The sequence below is a fragment of the Triturus cristatus genome, chromosome 7 (genome assembly GCF_964204655.1).
Source record: "Triturus cristatus chromosome 7, aTriCri1.1, whole genome shotgun sequence".
Lineage (NCBI taxonomy): Eukaryota > Metazoa > Chordata > Amphibia > Caudata > Salamandridae > Triturus > Triturus cristatus.
Window position 1 is genome coordinate 1,024,194,142 of NC_140590.1, and position 20,435 is coordinate 1,024,214,576.

General features: G+C 42.0%; 1 protein-coding gene across 2 annotated transcripts in view; it reads right to left on the reverse strand.

Moving 5' to 3' along the window:
- Positions 1–443: 443 nt before the first annotated feature.
- Positions 444–20,435, reverse strand: part of STC2 (stanniocalcin 2) — a 162,730-nt gene continuing 142,738 nt past the window's right edge. For both annotated transcript variants that reach the window (XM_085618089.1, XM_085618088.1), the window contains exons 2-4: positions 15,632–15,774; positions 8,884–9,095; positions 444–7,525 (exon numbers count right to left, since the gene is read on the reverse strand). In XM_085618089.1, coding sequence (XP_085474215.1) covers positions 7,135–7,525; positions 8,884–9,095; positions 15,632–15,774 — 746 coding nt within the window. In that variant the 3' untranslated portion in view covers positions 444–7,134. The remainder of the gene's footprint in view (positions 7,526–8,883; positions 9,096–15,631; positions 15,775–20,435) is intronic.

Here is a 20,435-nt window from a genome sequence, read left to right on the forward strand (position 1 = left end):
GCAACACAGCTGTATTGGAGAAACTTAAGTGCGCATGTATGTTTGGCCGGCTGGCCACATGCGCACTTAAAAGTGCTGACCACTCTTCCCCCTGTCATGCCTGTCCAACAGGATTGCCTGGCCCCGCCCCGCTGAAGACTCGCATCGGCAGCTGTTAAGCAAAACTAAAATGATAATAAAATGCTTTATTATCATTATTTTATTTTTCTTCTTTTAGCAGGGGGCGGCGCCATTACAGAGAAGCCACCCCTGGTTGTGTTCAGTATTATTAACTTGGTTGTGTTCAGTAATATTAATGTTTTCTTCTGAATCAGAATGCAGTGCAACAGTAATATAGAACATTAAAAACTGCCTTCAAGAATAAACTCCACTGTTTTAGGTCCAAGTTAAAGATTCCTTTCATTCTGAGAGTTACCAAAAAAAATGAGACTTTGATCGTTGACTTTCAGATAAACATAAAAACAAGTTTAATAACACAACAGCAATAAATAATAATAGTAATGTTGAATGTGGCTCGCCAATAACATCAGACAATGGTATAAAATTATATTTTGTTGTTTAAACAAAAATGTACTTGTGGCATAAATATATACAACACAGATCATGACATAGGTTTTAAATTACCATATCCAGCAATTGTGTTTTATTCTCTCGCTTTTGAAATCTAGGCTTTACAATAAATAGAACTGTTAAATATTTACAGTAATAGCATATACAGAATCAGTAGATGCACACAAGAACCCTCTCACACCTACATACTGTAACATACAGAAACTTATTCCCAGGGATCAACATACGGACAGTTTCTTTATTTAAAGAACATATTCTGTGTTTTTCTTGACTTTTCAATGTTTCTTTATCTAGAATAATCTGCAGTGAGTGGGTATGTTTTATTGTAATGCACACTGTGGACTGGATCGCCTCTAGGCACTTGGGTGAATTAAGGGTGTAGATGTAGTACTTGCCAAAGGTGCAGTGCTGTGAGCACTGGAGCCCTCCTCAACAGGAGGTCCAAACTGCTATACAGTCGCTTTCTTTACTGTTCACTATGTCATGATTTTGCTTTATTGCCTTTGGTATGTACTTTCCACTTATTTAAAGAAAACTGCCTTTAGACTTTTGCTTTTCACAAGCACTTTCATGTGGAATGCTGCAACAATGAGAAATATACATCACTCATCAGTGTCACAGGGTAGATTGTTGTGTAAGCACATTGGAGCGAAAATGTCTGGAGCTGATTGCAATGTTTGGAGTTGATTGTAGCATACAACAAGGTTAAAAGTTAGAAAACAATTAAAAAAAGAGTTCTGGTATGCTTCCTAATAGCGATAAAAGCAATTCATGTCTGTACATCAAGGCTGAGATGTCAGAAAAGAGACATCTGACATATTGCAAAATGAACATCAGTGTGTCAGCCTTTTCTGGCAAGTAAGGCTAACAATCAGTACCCTTAATATGGTCACATGAAGAACTGACCTGCTGAAACACTGTAACCAATTGCATCTATATACCTATTAATACAAAGTATGTCCGATTATGGCTAATTGTGGCGTAATACTGTTGCTTTTCAGAGATATTGGCCTGTTAGGTTTACCAGGATGTTTTTAGTTTTCCCTTTTTTGGAAAAAAGTCTTCTGCGCAAATCCATCTTTTTGGGGAAAATTGTTCTTTTTGCCCTTTCTGAGAAACACAACGAATATGCATTGATTTTTTTTATGTTATTCGGTTCACACCTGATGGAAGTCTGTCAGGTCCACGGGATATCCCCATGACATTAGCCCAGAAGTGGTAATTCTGGAACATAAACTATTATAGCATAACAGTTTCTTGCATTCCCCAGTGCCTCTGTGGCAGAACATGATCATAGGAATGTCAAATCCACACTACTGTGAGCCTGCCATTAGAACTCACCTCTTACATATAGATAATTTACATATATCCCAAAAAGTCCCACACCTGTTACAAATATGCAAACACGAAGGGAAGAAATTCAAAATGGCACATTTGTATTACAAATGCTGTAAAAATATAACATGTTGTTTCCCTACGGAATTTATAAAGTAACACAACTGTCCATAAAATGTAGGATTGATGACAGAAAATGCACTGTGGTTTGATGACCCCTGGTTTCTATCTTATTAGAAAAAAATACCTAAAGTATATGCAAATTTACATAGGCTACACATATGTACAGCAAAACGTCTTTAAGATAATGAAATAATACAAAACGTGTGTGCATGCTGAGGTGATGTGTTGAATTTGATAGTCCAGGGATGTGTCCATGTGAATCTGGGAAAGAGTGACCTCACGTGAACTACGCACATGATGCCAAAAGATAATTCCAGATGTTTTCCTTGGCTCAGTATTGATGAGAGAGGAAGGTTAAGGATCCGGAATGGCTTTTCCAATGCATGCAACTTATTACTGCATATTAGGAAAGCCTTCCCCAAAGGGGACTTGAAATTCTGTCTCTGCATTGACAAACAACATTTGCTTCCTTCTGGCAGGAGGATTTTTAAACCTCCCCAGGTGACAATGAAAAGGAAACCAGTGAGAAACACAAATAAATGTCCACTTTACTGTCATGAGCCAAAACATTTTTTAAAGTCCCTATGTAAGCTGTCTTTAGTTCAACAAGGTTCTCAGCTCCGTTCTCTACCATCTTAGCTAATTTTCTTCGCTGCCTCGTAGATCATTTTTAATGTCATCCTGGCTAAAGCTTTGCTGGAGTACTGTCTAGACGGGCCAGTAGGAGGCAGCAGTTTCAGCTGAGGCAAGATGACTCGGCTAGACACTCACAGGCTTTAAATAGTACCTCTCCTACAGACATCATAGGTTACACAAAATGCTAGGGATGACAAAACTGATGACAGAGTAGGAGCTTTTCCATGTTAACCTGTTTGGAGAGCCGTACAGATGAATGGCGTGCACGGAAAAGGAGCATTGTTAAACTCAACTCCGTGGTCTAGATCACCAGAGTGTTCTCTTTCAACAGGGATGCCTTGCATGGACATACACATTCTCCTTTAAAAACCTTTTTTTCACACAAGCCTGGCCAAAGGTGTATGTATGGGTGGTGCAGAGGGAGATCTGGAGGAGGTAGGTTGGTATGGGTACAAAACAATCTAGCCTTTAACTGTGTGGGGAGTGTTGTGATGAGAAAACTGGACATGGTTTTTAGGGTAGATAAGAAAGATTGAGAGGGGAATGGGGTTGTTTACATCCCACATACAATATTGTATGCTCTAGTTAGCAGCAAATGTATATCTTAGAAAAAGATAACAGTTGGAAACAGGGATTTTAAAATAAGAACACTTTTTTGATTGAAGCATAATATGCTGGTTCCAAGGCAATTTGATTTACTTTGAATGTGGATCTACAGGGAAACAATTTATTCAGATTCTCTTAAAGTACTGGAAGCATAGGGCTTAATCCAGGAGTCATGGCCTCTGCTCCTCTCACTGCCAAATCCACCCAAGAGGGGAGTCTTGCAGGATATGTGGCAGATATAGGGAAGTGCATCTTGGGAGTAACTTTGCAATAGAATTATATTTTCAAGAATATAGTCTGTGTTTCTTGAGATGACTGCATGTCTGATCTGTGGTGGAGCCTGTCATTTCCTACAGATGTAAGAAGAGGACCACTCAGCTTAGGAAGGCAACTGGACTGCACGAAGGAATGGGGCCAGGGGGGGTCTTTGTAGTTAGGTAACACAACTCCCCTGTCCAGGTGCCTACCCAGAGACTAGTCTTAAGCACAAGGTCTGTAATGTAGCACAAGGAAAAAAAGATATTTTACTTCACTATCCTCGAGTCTGCATGTTTTCCCTCCGTCAGACCCTAGAATGAATTGGAGTAAATTGGGCTGCTGGGTGTTATACCACCCCTGAATCACGGTCACAGCTATTGTAACTAAAACCATAGGGGCATATTAGCAAGGGCTGGCGATATAATTATCGCCGCTTTAGCGTCCGTTTTTGTCGAAAAGCGGCGATAATTATATCGCAATATCATCAAGGACATGCTAGCGCGTGTTTTCTTGATGTAGGGCCCGTTTTTTCACAGCCTCGCATCGCTAATAAGATGCAAAGAAGGCGTGGCTGTGAAAACAACACGTTAATATCGTGAAGGCAGCTGCGCGATAATAACAAGGAGGTGCAGCGATAAAAAAAATCGCGCTACCTCAGCCTTAACTCAGGAATTTAACGTCTGTTAAATTCCTGACTAAGGCATACTTTTAATGGGAGATGGATTATGCTGATAGGACCACAGGGTCCTATCAGCAATGTTATCGCTGTTTTCAATGGAACATCGCTGGAAAACCAGCGATGTTCCATTGAAAACACCGCTATCGCTGAAATATTATCGCCATAGCGCTATGCGTTGTAAATATAGCGTTATCATGGCGATAACATTCAGCGATAGCCGGCGATAATATTTCTATTGCTATGTACGGCCAGCGATAATTATCGCTGCCCGTTGATAATATGCCCCCAAGTTACCTACTTGAGGAGAAGAGATATGTAATGTATGAAGGCTGTGAAAGAAACAGAGGTATAGTGCATTAGAGTGCATGAGGATCCCACCTTTCATTGTTCGATTCTGACTATAGGTGACCAACTCTTAAGGTAGCTTTTCGGAGAGAGTTACGTCCCACACAAATTAGGGGACAATGCTTTTAAGTAGTGCATCTGCTCAAGAGGGATGCAAAACTTTTGCTTTTTACTTTGATATCCCAGTACACATCTGAGATATCAAGGGCCATTCAAGGAATTTAGACATTGATCTGTGGAGGGCAAAAAAGTTGAGCCTACAGAGAAAATATGCTTCGTGAAGGCTGAGGTTGTGCATCGTTCCCCTCATGAAGAGAAAACGTCCATAATGAAAAGGAGGTCTCTATACTCAATGGCACTCTAGTGAATTTCAGGTTAGAATGCACTCACCCGAGAGAGAGTGGTTCACAAACCTGAATCCTGGAGTCAAGAAAATTCCAAGGCATGTAAAGGGTTCAAAGAATTGGTTACTAGAGTTTCCTGCCTGCTTCATTCCACCAGGAACAAGCACATTTTAAATACCCTGCACTCACAGCTGCAGGGTGGAGGGGATGTGTACACCATTTGCTTGGGTGTCTGTATTTAAGAGGGGTGGTTGCTACTCAGTTTACAAAAGGTAAATTGCTCCAATTGGTCAATAATACAATTCAAATGGGCCGGTCCGTAGCCCCTTTGCTTTTCTTTCTCCTTAATGGATTCTCAACACTTGCCAGCAAAGGCTGATCCCACTGGCACACTATCCTTCCTTGTCAGTCTTCACCTTCAGTTTTCCTGGTCAGTCTTCACCTTCTATTTTCTTCTACCTCCCAGCGTGTTACAATCTATGAAAGGAAATAATAAAATAGAAGGTACACCTTTCTCCTCACTTCACGCCAATGCGGTTATTATGCCATGATGAATGGACATCTATCCCTTTACACGTTTGCGTTATCAAAACTCTGCTTTTTATATATAAGTTCAGATATCAATTATTTTCTCTACTTGCTACTTGTCCCAATATTGAGATTTACTTTCGTCTTTGCACTAAAGGAGATCGATTGCTTTTGTGAACATCAATGATATATTGTTACTGTCAATGGCCCTGAGGGAGTGACGTGTGTCATGAAACATGTTGGCCAGTGTTTTGTGTTTGGTCAAAAGAACAATAACACTTTTGAGTTTCTACAAAGATGTCTAATAGAACTCATTGTCCTATCTACAAGACCTCAAAACTCAATCCATTTTTTATGTTTTTTGTGCGGGATTTGAGGAAGTAACCCCGCACCCCTCTTTAGGGTATAGTGTCAAACCTGGATAGCATTTGTATCCCTCATTAGCAAAACACTGGGCAATGATGGGAAAAGCGTCAGAGATACACTCTGCTACTTCCAGATAGAAGTTGGGGAAACCGAACTCTTGTGACCTGGAAAGATTCTGCGTATTACTGTGCCCTAGGTTTTAGAGTCTAGGATCTCTCTATGTGAAGCCCATGGAGCACACTTTCGACACTTCGGCTGATCCTGCCAGACAAAGCACTCATTATTGATATGACAGGAAGAGATGTACAGATGTTTTCTCGTCAGATGAAGTTCGATCTAAAGATTCTACAGATATTACAGTTAAAAAGATTCCAAAATGTGTTGTTCTTACTCCACCCTGGACATTTCTTTTTAATGCAGACTGTTTATTCAAAAATATCCAGAAAAAATCCAATTAACAGGATTTTTGCCATATAATTTATTTGTGTTCAACAAAGGGGAATTTCTCTGGAAACAACCTCAATATAGAAAAGAAATCATATATTAAGTTTTTAACAAGCAATTCCACCTTTCTCTTAATCTCCCAACTAGCTTGCAAAATGTGTCGCTAAACAGACCTGACTATGTTAACGCCTTTTAATGATTAATGCAAACATTTTGTTATGATGTACATGGTATTACCGTAGGTTCCATTAAGTGATTTTTTTTAACTAGTTGACAACTTTTATCACGGTCAACAGATAATTGTACTTGTTGATCAAATATAGCTTTTTGTATGAACTTGGAATTCTAAAACTACATTTTAGAATATTTGTGAATTGGGCTGTAAAGAGCCACCAAATTTGATAGCAATCAAGGGTTTTAATGACTCGTGTATATATAAATAATTGCCAGTAAAATGTGTTACATGTGCCCTTGTCCAATATATACTGAATTTGAATACTCTGTGAGTTGGTGATCCCAGTCCTATCTAGGAGAAATTATTTTGCTGGAAAAAAGACTGCAAATGGTGGAAATGGAAATAAAAAAAATATTAACTGCAATAATTAACTTAGGTTAATTTGTTAAATAGTTAGGGAGGCAACAGTACTACCATGCACTTCCCTACCTTAAGGATGGGAAGGTAAAAATTACTATGGGATTTGGCATTGCTAGCGGAGTACGTGGAAAATCTGGACGTAACCATCTCTCATCAATATGTAATGCACCGCCCAAGAAGGCCAAATATCCCAGAATTACCATGTATGACAAAACCCTTGTCCATGGTAAATGATTTGGAATGTCCATAGTTACGAAGACGGACCTGTAAGTGATCAGTGTGGTGGGGAGGAGTCAGACATCCTTTCACCTGCGGATATCTGATGACTCTACAAGCTCTTCGGCCTGGTCACCGGTCCCTTGGGGGACTCTAGGAACCTGACTCCCGGTTCTCACACGAACATTCATTGGCCCCCGGCCGCTCTTGTCTTTATCTCCTCTGACAACTTTGAAGCCCTCCCTCTCCGTCTCCAGTTGGGGGGCTGGATCCCCTTCTCTGCGAGGACCTCGGACGACATCCCCAAACTTCTTCTCTGGAGCCAGGGTGATATCTGCATGCCCAGCAGAGCTGCAGAAACTCAAGATGCTACAGAGGCTTCCCCAGTTTTGCTCGCATTGGGTTTGGATGCTGTGTGTGAGCGCCTCCTTGACGTCATTGCTGCAGGTCAGCAGAATGTTCACCAGGTCTACATAGGGCCTGAGGGTGAAAGAAATGCAACATTTATTGTCAGTTTACTAAAAGTTATTTGATAACAGGTGTTACCAAACACAAAAAACACATTTGACAGCAAGTAAGGGTTGCTATGCCAACCCAGTATACAGTTTTCTCTAGAGACAGAAGCATAATGCGAAATCATGTCCACTGCACCAAAAACAATATTGTGATAGACCTCTGATACTGTCTGCCCCTCCATAAGTGCCATCCCTTATACCAGCAGAGATCTTTCCAGCACACATGGGCAGAAAGAGAAGCATTGTATTGAATCTCACCCATCTCCCTTAGGTAAACTTAAGTGTACAGTTACTATACAGCACACTGAATAGCATTTAAGTGTTTCTATTCGCTACAAGTTTTGCCAAGCAAGATAACTCTGCACAGCAAGTAAAGTAGTGTGCCCAGGATTGCAAAATATATTTAAGGGGGGAAGGTAGGAATAGAAGGTTGCTCCTTTCGTTTCATAGTAATCTCACTGAAGCCCCCCTGCATGAACAGCCGTACTAGGGAGAATTTGTTGTGGTGGCTGCATGTGCCCTGAGGCAATTAGTGTCAGCTATGTGTAGCCCTGTTTCAGTGCAGGTTCTGTTGCAGGAGGTGGGCATATGTAGCAGGGGAAGCTCCTGCTAAAGAGCGGAGGAGTGTCACCCTGCCTACTTTGAGCGCAGCAGGCAAACACAAATATGTAAACCGGCATAATAGTTTGCCACCAGCTCCCGCTGTATACAGTGTTAGGGCAGGGAGCGGGGCTGAATCCTGCGATTGCAGGATGACTGCTGCCCCCTTTCAGTGAACATGTCGGGTTTGCCAGCTGTCTTGCTACGGCCAGGCCGACATGCGCACTGTAAACCCAGCCATCCCAGGGCTGAGGAACGGCCAGGGGATTGCTGGCACAGGCCCTCAGCCTAAAAATGAGCGCTGCTTCCACCAATCCTGGAGCTGCTCTCATGCTGAAAACAGCACGAGAGCAGCTCCAGGATTGATTGGATTCACAGTTCCACTGAGCAGGAAGGAAGTCCTTCCATTCCTGCTCGTGGATGCTGTGGGAAAAGTGCCGCACTGCGGGAGCCCCATATATGGTGAGTTTGGTGCCAACGCACTCACCATATTTTAGTCCTGCTAGCCGCCACTGATATGTAGATATTAAGAGATTTTCCAGTAGTCAACTAGAAACAAACGTGGGGCACAATCTACCACTTACTGAACCAGCCATTTCAGGCACAGAGAACCTCTGAATACAACTTATAAACAAATATTACATTGTAAGTCATTATTTTTCCGAAGTGCTAACTTCAAAATGTTAATATTGATGTTGCAGCAGTGGCTGCCTATATGCTTACTCGAGGAGCATGAGATCTTTGAAGTGGATCATCTCCACAATGACCTGGACGTTCTCCCTGGCGGCGGAGCACAGGTCGTGCTTCTGGTAGCACTCGCGCTGAAGCTGCAGAACCATGTCTTTGATGGCAGGGCACTTGCGGCTGATGCAGCTGAACTTGTGCCGCAGCCCATGAGCCTTGCACTTCAGTGCATCTTTGATGAAGGATTTGCCCTGGAGAAATATGGACAGAAAAAATTTATTTGTTTTTCGAATGTACTTGTGAGACTTATGTCTAGTGTTACAGAAATACAACTCTGTGATCATTCAGTTCTATCAACCTGAATATACATATGAAGGCTAGGACGAGTACAGAGATCAATGCATAACCATAGTCGTTTATTGTTCTTTCGAACACAGATCAAGAACGGAGTCCGATATGGGTGTTTACCGTAGAAAGTCTGCTTCCAAGATTAGAAAATAAACAGGGATGAGTGCATGCAATTCGCTTTCACAAGGGGATGGCTGCATATCATATAGTGCCTTTTAAAAACAAATTGCGTGAGGTGTAGATTGGTGCACATAAGAGGATTGCCCCTACATGGATTAGGGATCAACGCTGTGACAGGTGTACACTAGAGGGCTGGATTCCAAGGCTTAGGTTGGGCATGGAGATAGGAATGCAATGCAGGATGCAAACGTCTCAGAGTAGGGAGGTGCAGTGAGCTGGGTATTCACTGGCAGATGTCCCAAAAAAACTGAAGTTACAATGCGATATATCCACCAAATAAGTTTGCAAACAATCCAGATCAGATAAATAACTAATGTAAAGCATAATAAATCCATCATTCATTAAGATCAAAAATTGACCTAATTGATATGAATTCAGGACTAGTGTACAGTGTTGAACACTTGCTAACAAGATTTACTATTGGTGGTAGTAGATGTAGAGGGATGCGCACATTAGGGCTCCCAGGGTCAAGATCCTAGATAGACCACCTATGGAGATTGGGAAACGTAAAAATAAAAGAGTGCTCCTTACAAAGATCCTGGGAGAAATCTGGGATAGGACTAAACTGCAGAGCACACAGTTCCAACATTCAAGATGGATCGTTAGCGGTGCGGCTGCAGGTATACAGCGGTTCAGGATCACTTCAGCAAATTCTGTTTGCTGAATTTATGGTAAAGAACCTCACCAAAGTTCAGAAATTCTTCTGCACATGCTCTACTTATTGCTTGTAGCATTGACATGTTTCACATATTCTCACTATTGATTGTTTGGCATCTGGCATCCAGACACAGGTGCACATTACTCTCAGGTCAGGCTGGTTCCATCACCCCAAAATTCTGGATCCTCACCATGACTCCCTCACGCTATGGACCCTGCTCCTATCCCCTTGTAACCCATTTACGTTGCGATGTGGCCTAAATGGATGCTTTGATGATTCATTCCATAATGATATTGGTCAGAAAGCCACAAATCTCCCTTGAGGAAGAACTCCTGAACCTTCTTCCCAGTAAATGCCACCTTATTAAAAGCTGACAGCAGTGAAGTCATCATACGAAACTCATTTTTGCATGTTACAAAAAGATTGTGCTCTCTGTGAAAGCAATAATTGTGCACAATGACTTCACTGCTTCGCTTAAGTGCGCATGTGCAATTGGGAGACTGAGGAGTTATCGACATTTGGGAGCTATTATATAAAATCATACACTTATTTTTGCAAAGTTACTCTTTTCTTGGGATTCTCTGAATTCCCATGGTGCGAAACAGAAAGATAACCCTTACGCAGCAGATTTTCTGCCAACAATAGATCTGTCACTCTGCAGTTAGATATCTTTGGTTGTGTCTGGACGACTTATGTTGGCCTTTGATTTCATGTTATGGGAGTTCTGACTTTACAAGCTTCTGCTGTTTTTAATGATAAATTACTCAGCCAGTATACTCTTGATTGAACAGAACTGACCGTCTTGTTTGGAAGAGCCCTGGATTTCTTCCACGTGGACTCTCATCTTGAGGTCTCTACGGCACATAGAGTACCTCCTTTCAATTCTATGGGCCAAGGAAGAGCACATCTGCAGACTCAGCTTTCTGAAAGTGAAAATTAGCAATTGCACCAAGCACGGGCATAGCCAATAGGTCTCGCCTTTGTGACCTATTGACTTGGCTAATTGTTTTTACCATACTGCACAGAATCCACAATGCTGTTCAGTTTGGCTAAAGTAAAAAAAAAAAAAAGAAAAACTTTGGCACAGGCGTCTGGTTCTTTTTGGAGGCGTGCAAACCACACATGTGCAAACCTAGAAAATGACCGCAGAACTTAATTTTATTCTATTAACCAATCTGAGTTGGATCAGTAACTAAAAAGAAAATAAAAAACAAGCAAAAGAGAGGGGAGCAGAAGCAACGCAGTGGGTGATGAATGGTGAACAACACAGGGGAGGGTGAGGAAAGAGGAAGCATCACACGGTTGGGTGGGGAATGGCAAAGCAACAGGGGGAAATGGGGGTGAACGGAGAAGCAACATAGGATAGAGGGGGAACGCCGAAGAAACACGGGAGGGGACACGAAAGCAACAGTGGAGGAGGGCTGGAGAGGTAAGTGAAGGCATCATGGGACTGGGGAAAGCAACACTAAGGGTGTGTGTGGGGGCGGGGAAGCATTATGGAGAAAGGCGAGTGCAAAAGAGAAGAGGATAGGGAGAAGCCCTCAGGCAACAGAGAGAAACATGGAGTGCATGGGGAGAGACATTTTCAAGAGAGACGTACTCACCCTAATGGAGTACTTCACGGAAAAAACAAAGTAGTGATTGAAAAACAGGCAGTGGATGCTGTAATGCGAGCTTATCTAAGAGATTGTAAAGGGGCAATGCTTCATATGAGGGACATACACAAGATTGACAAGCTGGGACACAGGAAGAAGAAACAAGCAAATGAGAGTGAGGGTAGGAAAGGGAGCCTTGGGTAGGGAGTCTCAAACCTCACATCCTCCATGATGGCAACTCTCTGAAACTATCCTAAAGTTTCCTAGAACTTCTAACACATGCCCAGACACAGCCACTCCCTTGTGTGTACTTAGTTAATCACACACCCACAAGCATTCTCACTGATGTGTATGGCCTTTACAACCCCATCGGCAAACTCACAGGCTCACCACACTTACACAGTTGTACAACACATGAGATCCGGGCTGTCTTGTTCATGCTTGTATGGTAGTGGTTCCCACTTCCTACACAAATGTGATCAGTTGTGGGGTTTCAGCAATCATATGATGTGGAAGAGCTAACGAGAAAACCTCCCTCTCTGGTGATATCAAGAAAATACATGAAACGTCCATATCTTAAGACAAAAAGCCATTTATTGTAAAATTACAATCCTTCTGGTGAAAACCCACAGCACTTTCATCAAACAGTTAATTCAGCTGAACATTTCCAGTCGTCCTTCTTTAAGGACCCAGCAGGCAGGGACGATAATAGGCTGCACTAATGAAGGCGTGCTGTAATTACAGAACCATACACTGGTTCGCCCCTTGAGTGGAATGCTGGGCTTATTATTTCGCTTCTGCCGAGGCCCCCTGTTGCTGCAGCTCCTTTCTACCTTTCTAGGAATTTTGTTTGAAGTTGATTTCATATTCAGATCCAAAATTCCTCTTGCTATTATAGTCTGTTTTTAGATTTGAACAGAGGACGCTTGCTGCTGTGTGAAAGGACCCTGGGGTTAGGCACGTCAAGGGTTGTATATCTCAAACACAGGGCAAGGTAACCCACATGCTAAGTTTCAGGAAATGACTGAAGTCCTACACCTGCCTTGCATCTAACCTCACCGCCTGGCTTTTGGCAGAGGAGGGTGCATGTGCTGCCCAGTGAGAGGGAGGGGCTCGCGGTCACGCAACCAGTGAGAGTTTGTCGTGGGATGTGTTGTGTTTTGTACTGCTTGTACGTCTCTGCTCAGTTATGATGCGGCCCAATTTCGCCTGTTTTGTGTATTCCTTACGTGGAACTCTCTGTATGAAGAAACTTGTGTTGTTCGTATGGTGTGTGTTTGTGTTTTTCTGTGCTCAGTGTTCAGTTGAGGACAAAGTGTGTTGTGTACTGTGCTGCTGATAATGAAAAAAGCCTAAATTTTAAATCCTCATTTTACATCAGACTGATTATAGTGCTGAAAATGTTGGCTTTCTCCTAAAGTAGAGGGGGCGAGGCTGGCAGGACTGAATTGCCTTTGCATTTTCCGTTACACTACATCACGAAAAGTTAGAAACCAAGGCGTAATGATGGATTCAGATACCACTTGTCAACATTATCACACAGGCCACCGTCTACACAATGAAGCCTCTCTGTCACATCTCCCTATACCCTGGATACCTACAAAAGCTACAAGCTATCTTCACACTTCTAATCCCCAAGCTTGATTATGCAAACAGCCTATACCTTGACGGCCCAAGTTTCATCAAATGCAAAATACATCTCATCCAAATTGCCTCTGCAAGACTCCTTCTCCCCCTCCATACAAGAGAATGCATGACTCCCATCCTGCAATCAGACCACTCTACCTATTGCTAGAAGGGCAATTCCAAAGGCTCTCTGCTTTGTCCACAGAGTTTCTCAAGGAAAGCGACTACTATACCAACAAGTTAAATTCACGAAATACAAACAAAATGGAGAACTGTATACCACCTTACTAGAAAGAATTCTTAGGCACTGCCTTTTTGGTACAAGTTGTCATGCTCTAGAAATCATCACCAGCCAAGATTCAATGCATTCAGGAGCATATACACTTCATGAATGAGTACGAAAAAATGCTATTTCCAAGATAACTAAACTAAATCATCCCACAACCATGCAAAGGAACCTGGGAAAATAATCACACATTCAAGTGCACACAGGGAACAGGCCAACCACCATACAACTATTTATATCCAGGTACATTCTGAAGTGTTGACCAATGTCTAGACTGGAAATATAAAGTAGTAGCAGTGCATATGTATCCTTCCTGGCCAGCACGAATATTAATACCGTAATACTCAGTGGTCAGGGGCAACCAACTGTAGTTCATCTAGGCTGTGTAATAATTCTCTTATACTGCTTGACCATCTTACACTCATATAAGATAAAACTGCTATGGGTCATGAACATCACCCAGTATTCTACCAGTCCACAGCAATAAATCACCCATCACCAACTGAACAGGCATACAATAACTGAAGCGATGAGCCACATGCTGCTGTCCAACTGAGGCTTTAACTTAGTCTAATATGACAGGTCCCAAAAAGCCACATACTATGGCTGCTTCTTGACACCTCACAAGGACAATCAAATAAGGGATGATTGTTGCAATTCCATCCCAGCAGATCTCTCTGGTGCTTCTCCCTCCAAACTATGCCTGCTCATGACCATAAATCTTAAACAAAATATCTCAGAATAAACAACCCAGTGAAGTCAAGGAATACCATTAAGGAACCGGCAGAGCTGCGCAAAGCTGCAGTCTAGACTGAAAACTGCGTGCTTATGTCTCACACTTCTTCATCTACCACACGGCTAAGGGCTGTGTCCTGTAACACAATAACCACTCTTCTGTGATCATTACGTATGACATGGAGATGCTTCCCATTTATGTTCAAAAGCAAAGATAAGCCCCTTTTAACTATGCACCCTGCATGGTGTTGCATACTGCCCATGTAGGCAAGTGCTTTAATGACCCACTCATAAATGTTCCAAAACAATTGAATGCAACTAATTGTATTTCTCTGTCTACATTAAATGTAGAGTGCCACACATTAAAACAAATTAGAAAAATACCATCAATGTATATAGAGTTGCACACATGTAGCTGGAAAGCAATAGAGTAGCAAAAGGGCTGATGTTGAAAGTAAATTAGGGGAAGGGCCAAATATAAGCGCAGCACTGACTATGGCATCGTGCAGCACTGGTGATGGACAGTTCAGCCTTAGCATCTTTGGGTGTCAGCATCTATTCATTTATAAACTACCTCTATATCATTTGAAATGGCCTGTTTGGTTATAAAGATGTATCGGAAAATCTCGGAGTTAAATGTGTGTCCTTTAGACAGTGCACTCAGATACAAACAGGTGCACAGCTGTTTCCTGAATATATTCACACATTCGTGATAAGTCTCTTGTTACTAATCTAAGAATTTATGGTGGATGCCGCATGGGACAATGGGCCAGCCCACTGCAGCCACTTCATGATGTGCACTGTGAGTGACTGCATTTTATCTCATCACATGTGCAAATTGTCCTAAAAAGAAGTGCACTTCAGTGCCATTAGTTTACCAATGATGTTTTCCATTCTTTACACTTTATTTGTTAAAGTCATCCTTACGTCTTACACTAGGCCTTTGTTTACAGCAATTTTGAGCTAATACCTCCTTTTTATTGAGCCAATATGAATCATATTCTTCTGTGATGTGCATTCAAATTAGAAAAGGTTTCTGTACCTGTGTGTAGTACACCTACATGCCAGAAAGCACTCTACTGAAATTATATGTGAAGGCTAATTATGTTTTAATGTAACATTTTCATTGTAAGCTTTATGCCAGCACATCTAGCTGACATAATGTTCTTCTTCATTTATTTTTTTTGCCATACTCTTGTATAGGCTATAATGCACTTGTAATATGGCAGACGGGACAACCACCACATTTGTGACAGAGTAACTGATCGTAAACTCTAAATAAGGTCCTAAATCTCCATATATTTGATGGACAGGGCACCTCAATCATCTGCATTGTAAAGTCGTTCTATTTTTTTTTACCTGTGCTTTAAATTTCCCAGCGTTGTGCAAGAAGGTCATGCAGATTTCATGAAGACCACGTATCTCGCAGGAGTTGTTCTCGAAGCATTCGAAGACTCCACAGCCGACATCTCCGGCGTTGACCAGGCAGTGCTGGATCTCAGCTGCGAAGAGGCATAAAATACAGTTAATGGGGGCATTCCAAGGAGATCACACTGCAAAATGGAAACAGCACATTTAATTCGCACTTTGGTACTGACCAGCACTTAATGTCATGTACAAAGGCATCTATCTTCAAAAAAGGATTTAACTGTCAACTGTGGGTGTGCAAAATCACGTCATTGTTTCATGCAAATTTTTTGAAGGTCCACGAACTTGCTTTTAAAATTAATGACATGCTCATAGTGAAATGAGGTCTGACAGTATCTCATGTACCTTTTTTATAAGCTAGTAAGCAACTTGCATACATTTTTTTTTTATGTGAGAGCCAGCCTCCTCCAAGGCTGTTCACACAAGGTACACGCTTGCTTAATTTTTTTTAGAAATCGGCATTAAGCATGGCTTCTTCTAAGTATTCCAATTGGATAACAGAAGTAGACATCTTAGCCCTGATCAAGGCCATGCATCAATGTAGAAATAAGCCATCTGTTCCATGGTTTACGGACACGCTTGGACAAAAGTTGCAGCGCTGTAGGAGACTAGAACGCAATTGGAGAAGAGAGTACAATCCCACAGATAAAGCTAATTATAAACAAAGTATGGAAGTATACAAGATCCTACAGAAAAAAGAGAAAAAATCGAAACCTCCAAAAATTCTACTAAGGAACTATTCCAGACTGTCATCAATATGACCATGGTCCCTTGAAGAAATCTTATAGGTTATAGCCAATCTTTCCGCGATACCTTGGCTAATTTCTTTTTAGATAAAATCGAACAATCTACAAGAAGTTCTCTCCCACTAAGAGTGCAATCCCAGAGGCGAACAAGAACAGCAAGTAGTGTTGATACGTTCCCTCATAAAAAAAAACAGCCAAAACCTTACAGACCTGAACAGTTACTGTCCTATGTCATGCCTGCCGCTCCTAGCTAAGATAGTGCAAAAGGTGATGAATCTTCAAAAGATGGACTTTATTCAGAGGAACAACCTGCTAGACCCTATGCACTTTGGTTTTAGAGGTGGCCATAACACCGTGATGGGCCTGATGAAGGCAGCTGAAGAAATCAGGGCTGCTCTTGACCAGGGATGGAATGCTGCCTTGGTTTTTACTTGACCTTTCTGAAGCATTCGACAAGGTCGATAATGGCCTGCTTACCAAGACCCTTCATGGTATTGATATTGAGGGGATGGATTTGACATTCCTAAAGTCTTTTCTTACCCGGAGAGAGCAAATTGTAGCCTTAAAAGAGTTTGCCTCCAAACCTTTGGTACTGCCTTGCGGAGTGCTCCAGTGGTCTTCAGAAAGACCTTCTCTATTTAATGTTTATGTCACACCACCAGTCATCCTGATTAGGTCCTTTGGTTTTTCTCTCACTTCTTAAGCTGACGACAAGCAAATCGCTGTGTCTCTGTCCAATAAAGATCATAATACAGGACTTAGATTTCATGGCTGCATGCACTCTGTCAGCAATTGAAAGAACAACAAATGCTTTAAACTTAACTCTGGAAAGACAAAGGTTGTTCTGCTTGGAAACCAGGTTTTCTTCTGGTCCCTGTCATGGTGGTCAGAAGAATTCGAAACTCTACCTCCTCCAGTGAAGAAGGCACAAAACCTAGAAGTTGTCACGGAAAACAGACTCACGTTTGGAGACAAAGTTAACTCCATCACATCATCTTTCATTTTACATCCTGAGGACTATAAAAATAAGTACTCCAGAAAACTGTGGTAACTTAATTAGTGCTTTCAAAGTTAGACTACTGTAATAGTCTTTATCTCAATATGCAACAACACCTCAACAAACTCCATACTGTGCAGAGTGCGGCTGCACAAATCTTGCTAGGTATCCAAAACATCAGTCGGTATCCAGATTCCTTCATAAACTACATTCGCTCTCAGTCAGACAGAGAATTAAGTTTAAAGCCTTATGAACAGCCTGTAAAGCATTGCATGATTCTGGCCCAGATAGCACAGCAGAGATAAAGCACTTCGCTAGCTGACCAGACCATCAACTGCCAAGACTGGAACATTCACAAACCAGATAGAACACTCATAGGTAGTAAGGAAGGTTGAGCAGATATAAACACAAAGAATGGACTACAGACCCCAAGTAGCCATAACAAAGTAAGCACATATATACAACACCCAGCTTTCCTGAAACAGAGAATTAGCTGGTACGAGCCACCTAGAAACTTACGCTCAGTGAGGGAAACTAGACTCAGACTTCCCAACAAAGGTTTTGTGTTAGGTACCTCAATAATCTGGAATTTACTACCTTAACACAACAAAGCCATGCCCAGCCTCCTTACCTTCAGGGAAGCAATAAAAACCTGGCTTTTCAACAACTATTAGGTCGCTACGTTCGGTTTAGTAGAGCTAGCGCACAAAGACACCCACAGGTATTCGTACGCTCTATAAGTATTTATAACATAACATAATGCCATTACTGAAATTAAAAGGAAGTATATTGTCTTGTGTACCCTGTATGTGGCCTAGCTTTTTAATATAGATGAAGCAACATTTTAGTCAAATGAATGAACTCATGAAGGATTTTTATTCAGCCAACATACTGAACTTACGTATTTGAAGGGGCTCTCTTAAGTGATAAAAAAGGAGGCTTGGAGATATAAAATAGTTGTCTAGGTTCACACCAACAAGCATGGAAACTGGTACTGATTCCAGGTTTTCTAGTTTCACATCACGGATTTGAGCCACTAGGTGGCTATCATTCTCCTGTTTTACATCAAATATTACTGAGGTCTGTCATTTTTAGGTCGAGGACGTCCGGTCTGCCGAAAGGCAGAACCGGAAGTCGGAGATTTAATGACTTGGAGAAGAGGGGCTTGAACCCGCCCCTCTTCTACCCTGTTCTCCATTGGCTGGCCTCTTGAATGCTGGCCAGCCATTGGAGAAGAGGTCAGTCATTCAGATCAGGCCCCGTCCTTTTCGGATCGGGGGGCGTGTTTTTTGCAAGAAGTCTCAGGGAGGAGACAACAGCAAAACACGCCCCCGAATCCGAAAAGGACACTGCGTTTCTCCGAGGCATTTCTGCTCTGCCTCGGAGAAAGGCGGTGGTGTCTTCCGGTGCCCTCGGCTTGTCTAATGAAATCCGCCGAGTGGGAGAGCAACAGGAGTTGGAAGCGCCTTTCCTTGGAGACTTTCGCCGTAAGTTCGGGCTCCTGAGACTTTTAGTTTTGCTTTTGGAGTGCATGTTTCAGTGTTTGCTGTCGTGGTGAAGTGCCGGCGAGAGACTCGCCAAGAACGCTTAAGACCGCTCAGTTGACGTGATGACTTGGATATCCGCAATTCACATCGCGCCTTGCCACAGAATCAGAAAGCTAATAAAAGAAAGAGAACGTGTTTCTCATCTGTACTATAAACCGAGCTCGTTGAAAGGTGTCCATTGCGCTAAGGTTTGGAAAATGTACGCTCTTCCATGCGACATAAAACGTTTTATTTTCCGACCTGCACAAAGGCACTTCAAAGGTAACAGGGTATTAAGTAAACTGCTATTTAAAAGCAGTTGAATGACATGTAGAAGATCACGCTAACGCTGGTCTCAATGGGCTTACCTTAACCAGTCTTTTACGTTATATTGTTTTGTTTAAACCGATGTTTTCTCGTATCAAGTAGAAACAGAAATTCGTTTCAAGATCATGTCTAAAAGGAAAGGGAGCCGTCGAACTCCAAAGCAGTAAGATCAACCAGCCGACAAATTATGTTAAGATTGCACTGCCTGGTCTCAAATGGAAGGCTGTTAGGAGCTGCGCGAGTCTCGTTGAGAAATTGAGACAGCATTTTTATGGCTGTAGATGGGTGTCCCGTGTCCGGATAGTCAGGATAAGTATAAGGAAACGAGCGAGAATATAAACGCGTATATACACCAAGAGTGTGCCAACAATGTTCTAATTTAGGCTGTTGTGAGGGAACATAGTTTGAGTGCAGAAGACAGAGTGTTATGCTCACAATAAAGCGCGGTTTAAAATCGGCTTGTTTTGCCAATACCCGTCGCTATACCTCATGTTAAGAAATTTGTTTTAAAAATTGTTTGAAGAGTTCGGGGTCCACCTTGTTTGAAGACTGCGTATTTTAACGTAATTATTTAGTTTTTTTCTGACAAATTTGGATTCACGCCTATCACACTAATTACCACAAGCTGCACTGACTATAATATTTAAAAGTTTGCTTCAAAGTGGGAACAGATGTGTTTAATTTAACTTTGTACACATAGTGATAGGGGCACAAAAACCCCATTATTTTTATAGTCGGCAAACTGGCACCGCGTTAATGTGTTTTCATTTTGCACCATGTAAATATGACTACCCCAAGTGGGGGGGATTTGTTTTTAATTATGTTCTGTTCTCACAGTAGAGGGCACCTCATCTCCCTATCACAGCTGCTCAGACAGAAAATACAAGCTGATATTATTTCATTGATTGGCATATGACAACGAGATTCGCATTGAGAAGTCAAATTACAAGGCTAAACTATATTGTGCCGTGGTTGTGCATAGTGTGTAGGCTTCGCTAAGTGCGGGGGTTGCATTTGCCAGTAAACACGCAGAGGAGGGAACAGGACGACCAGGTGAAGAAAGGTCAGGGCCGGATGTTACTGCCCGTGTGAGTGGGCGACGGACGTGGCAAGGTCCAGTCGCAGCATTGCTTGGGATG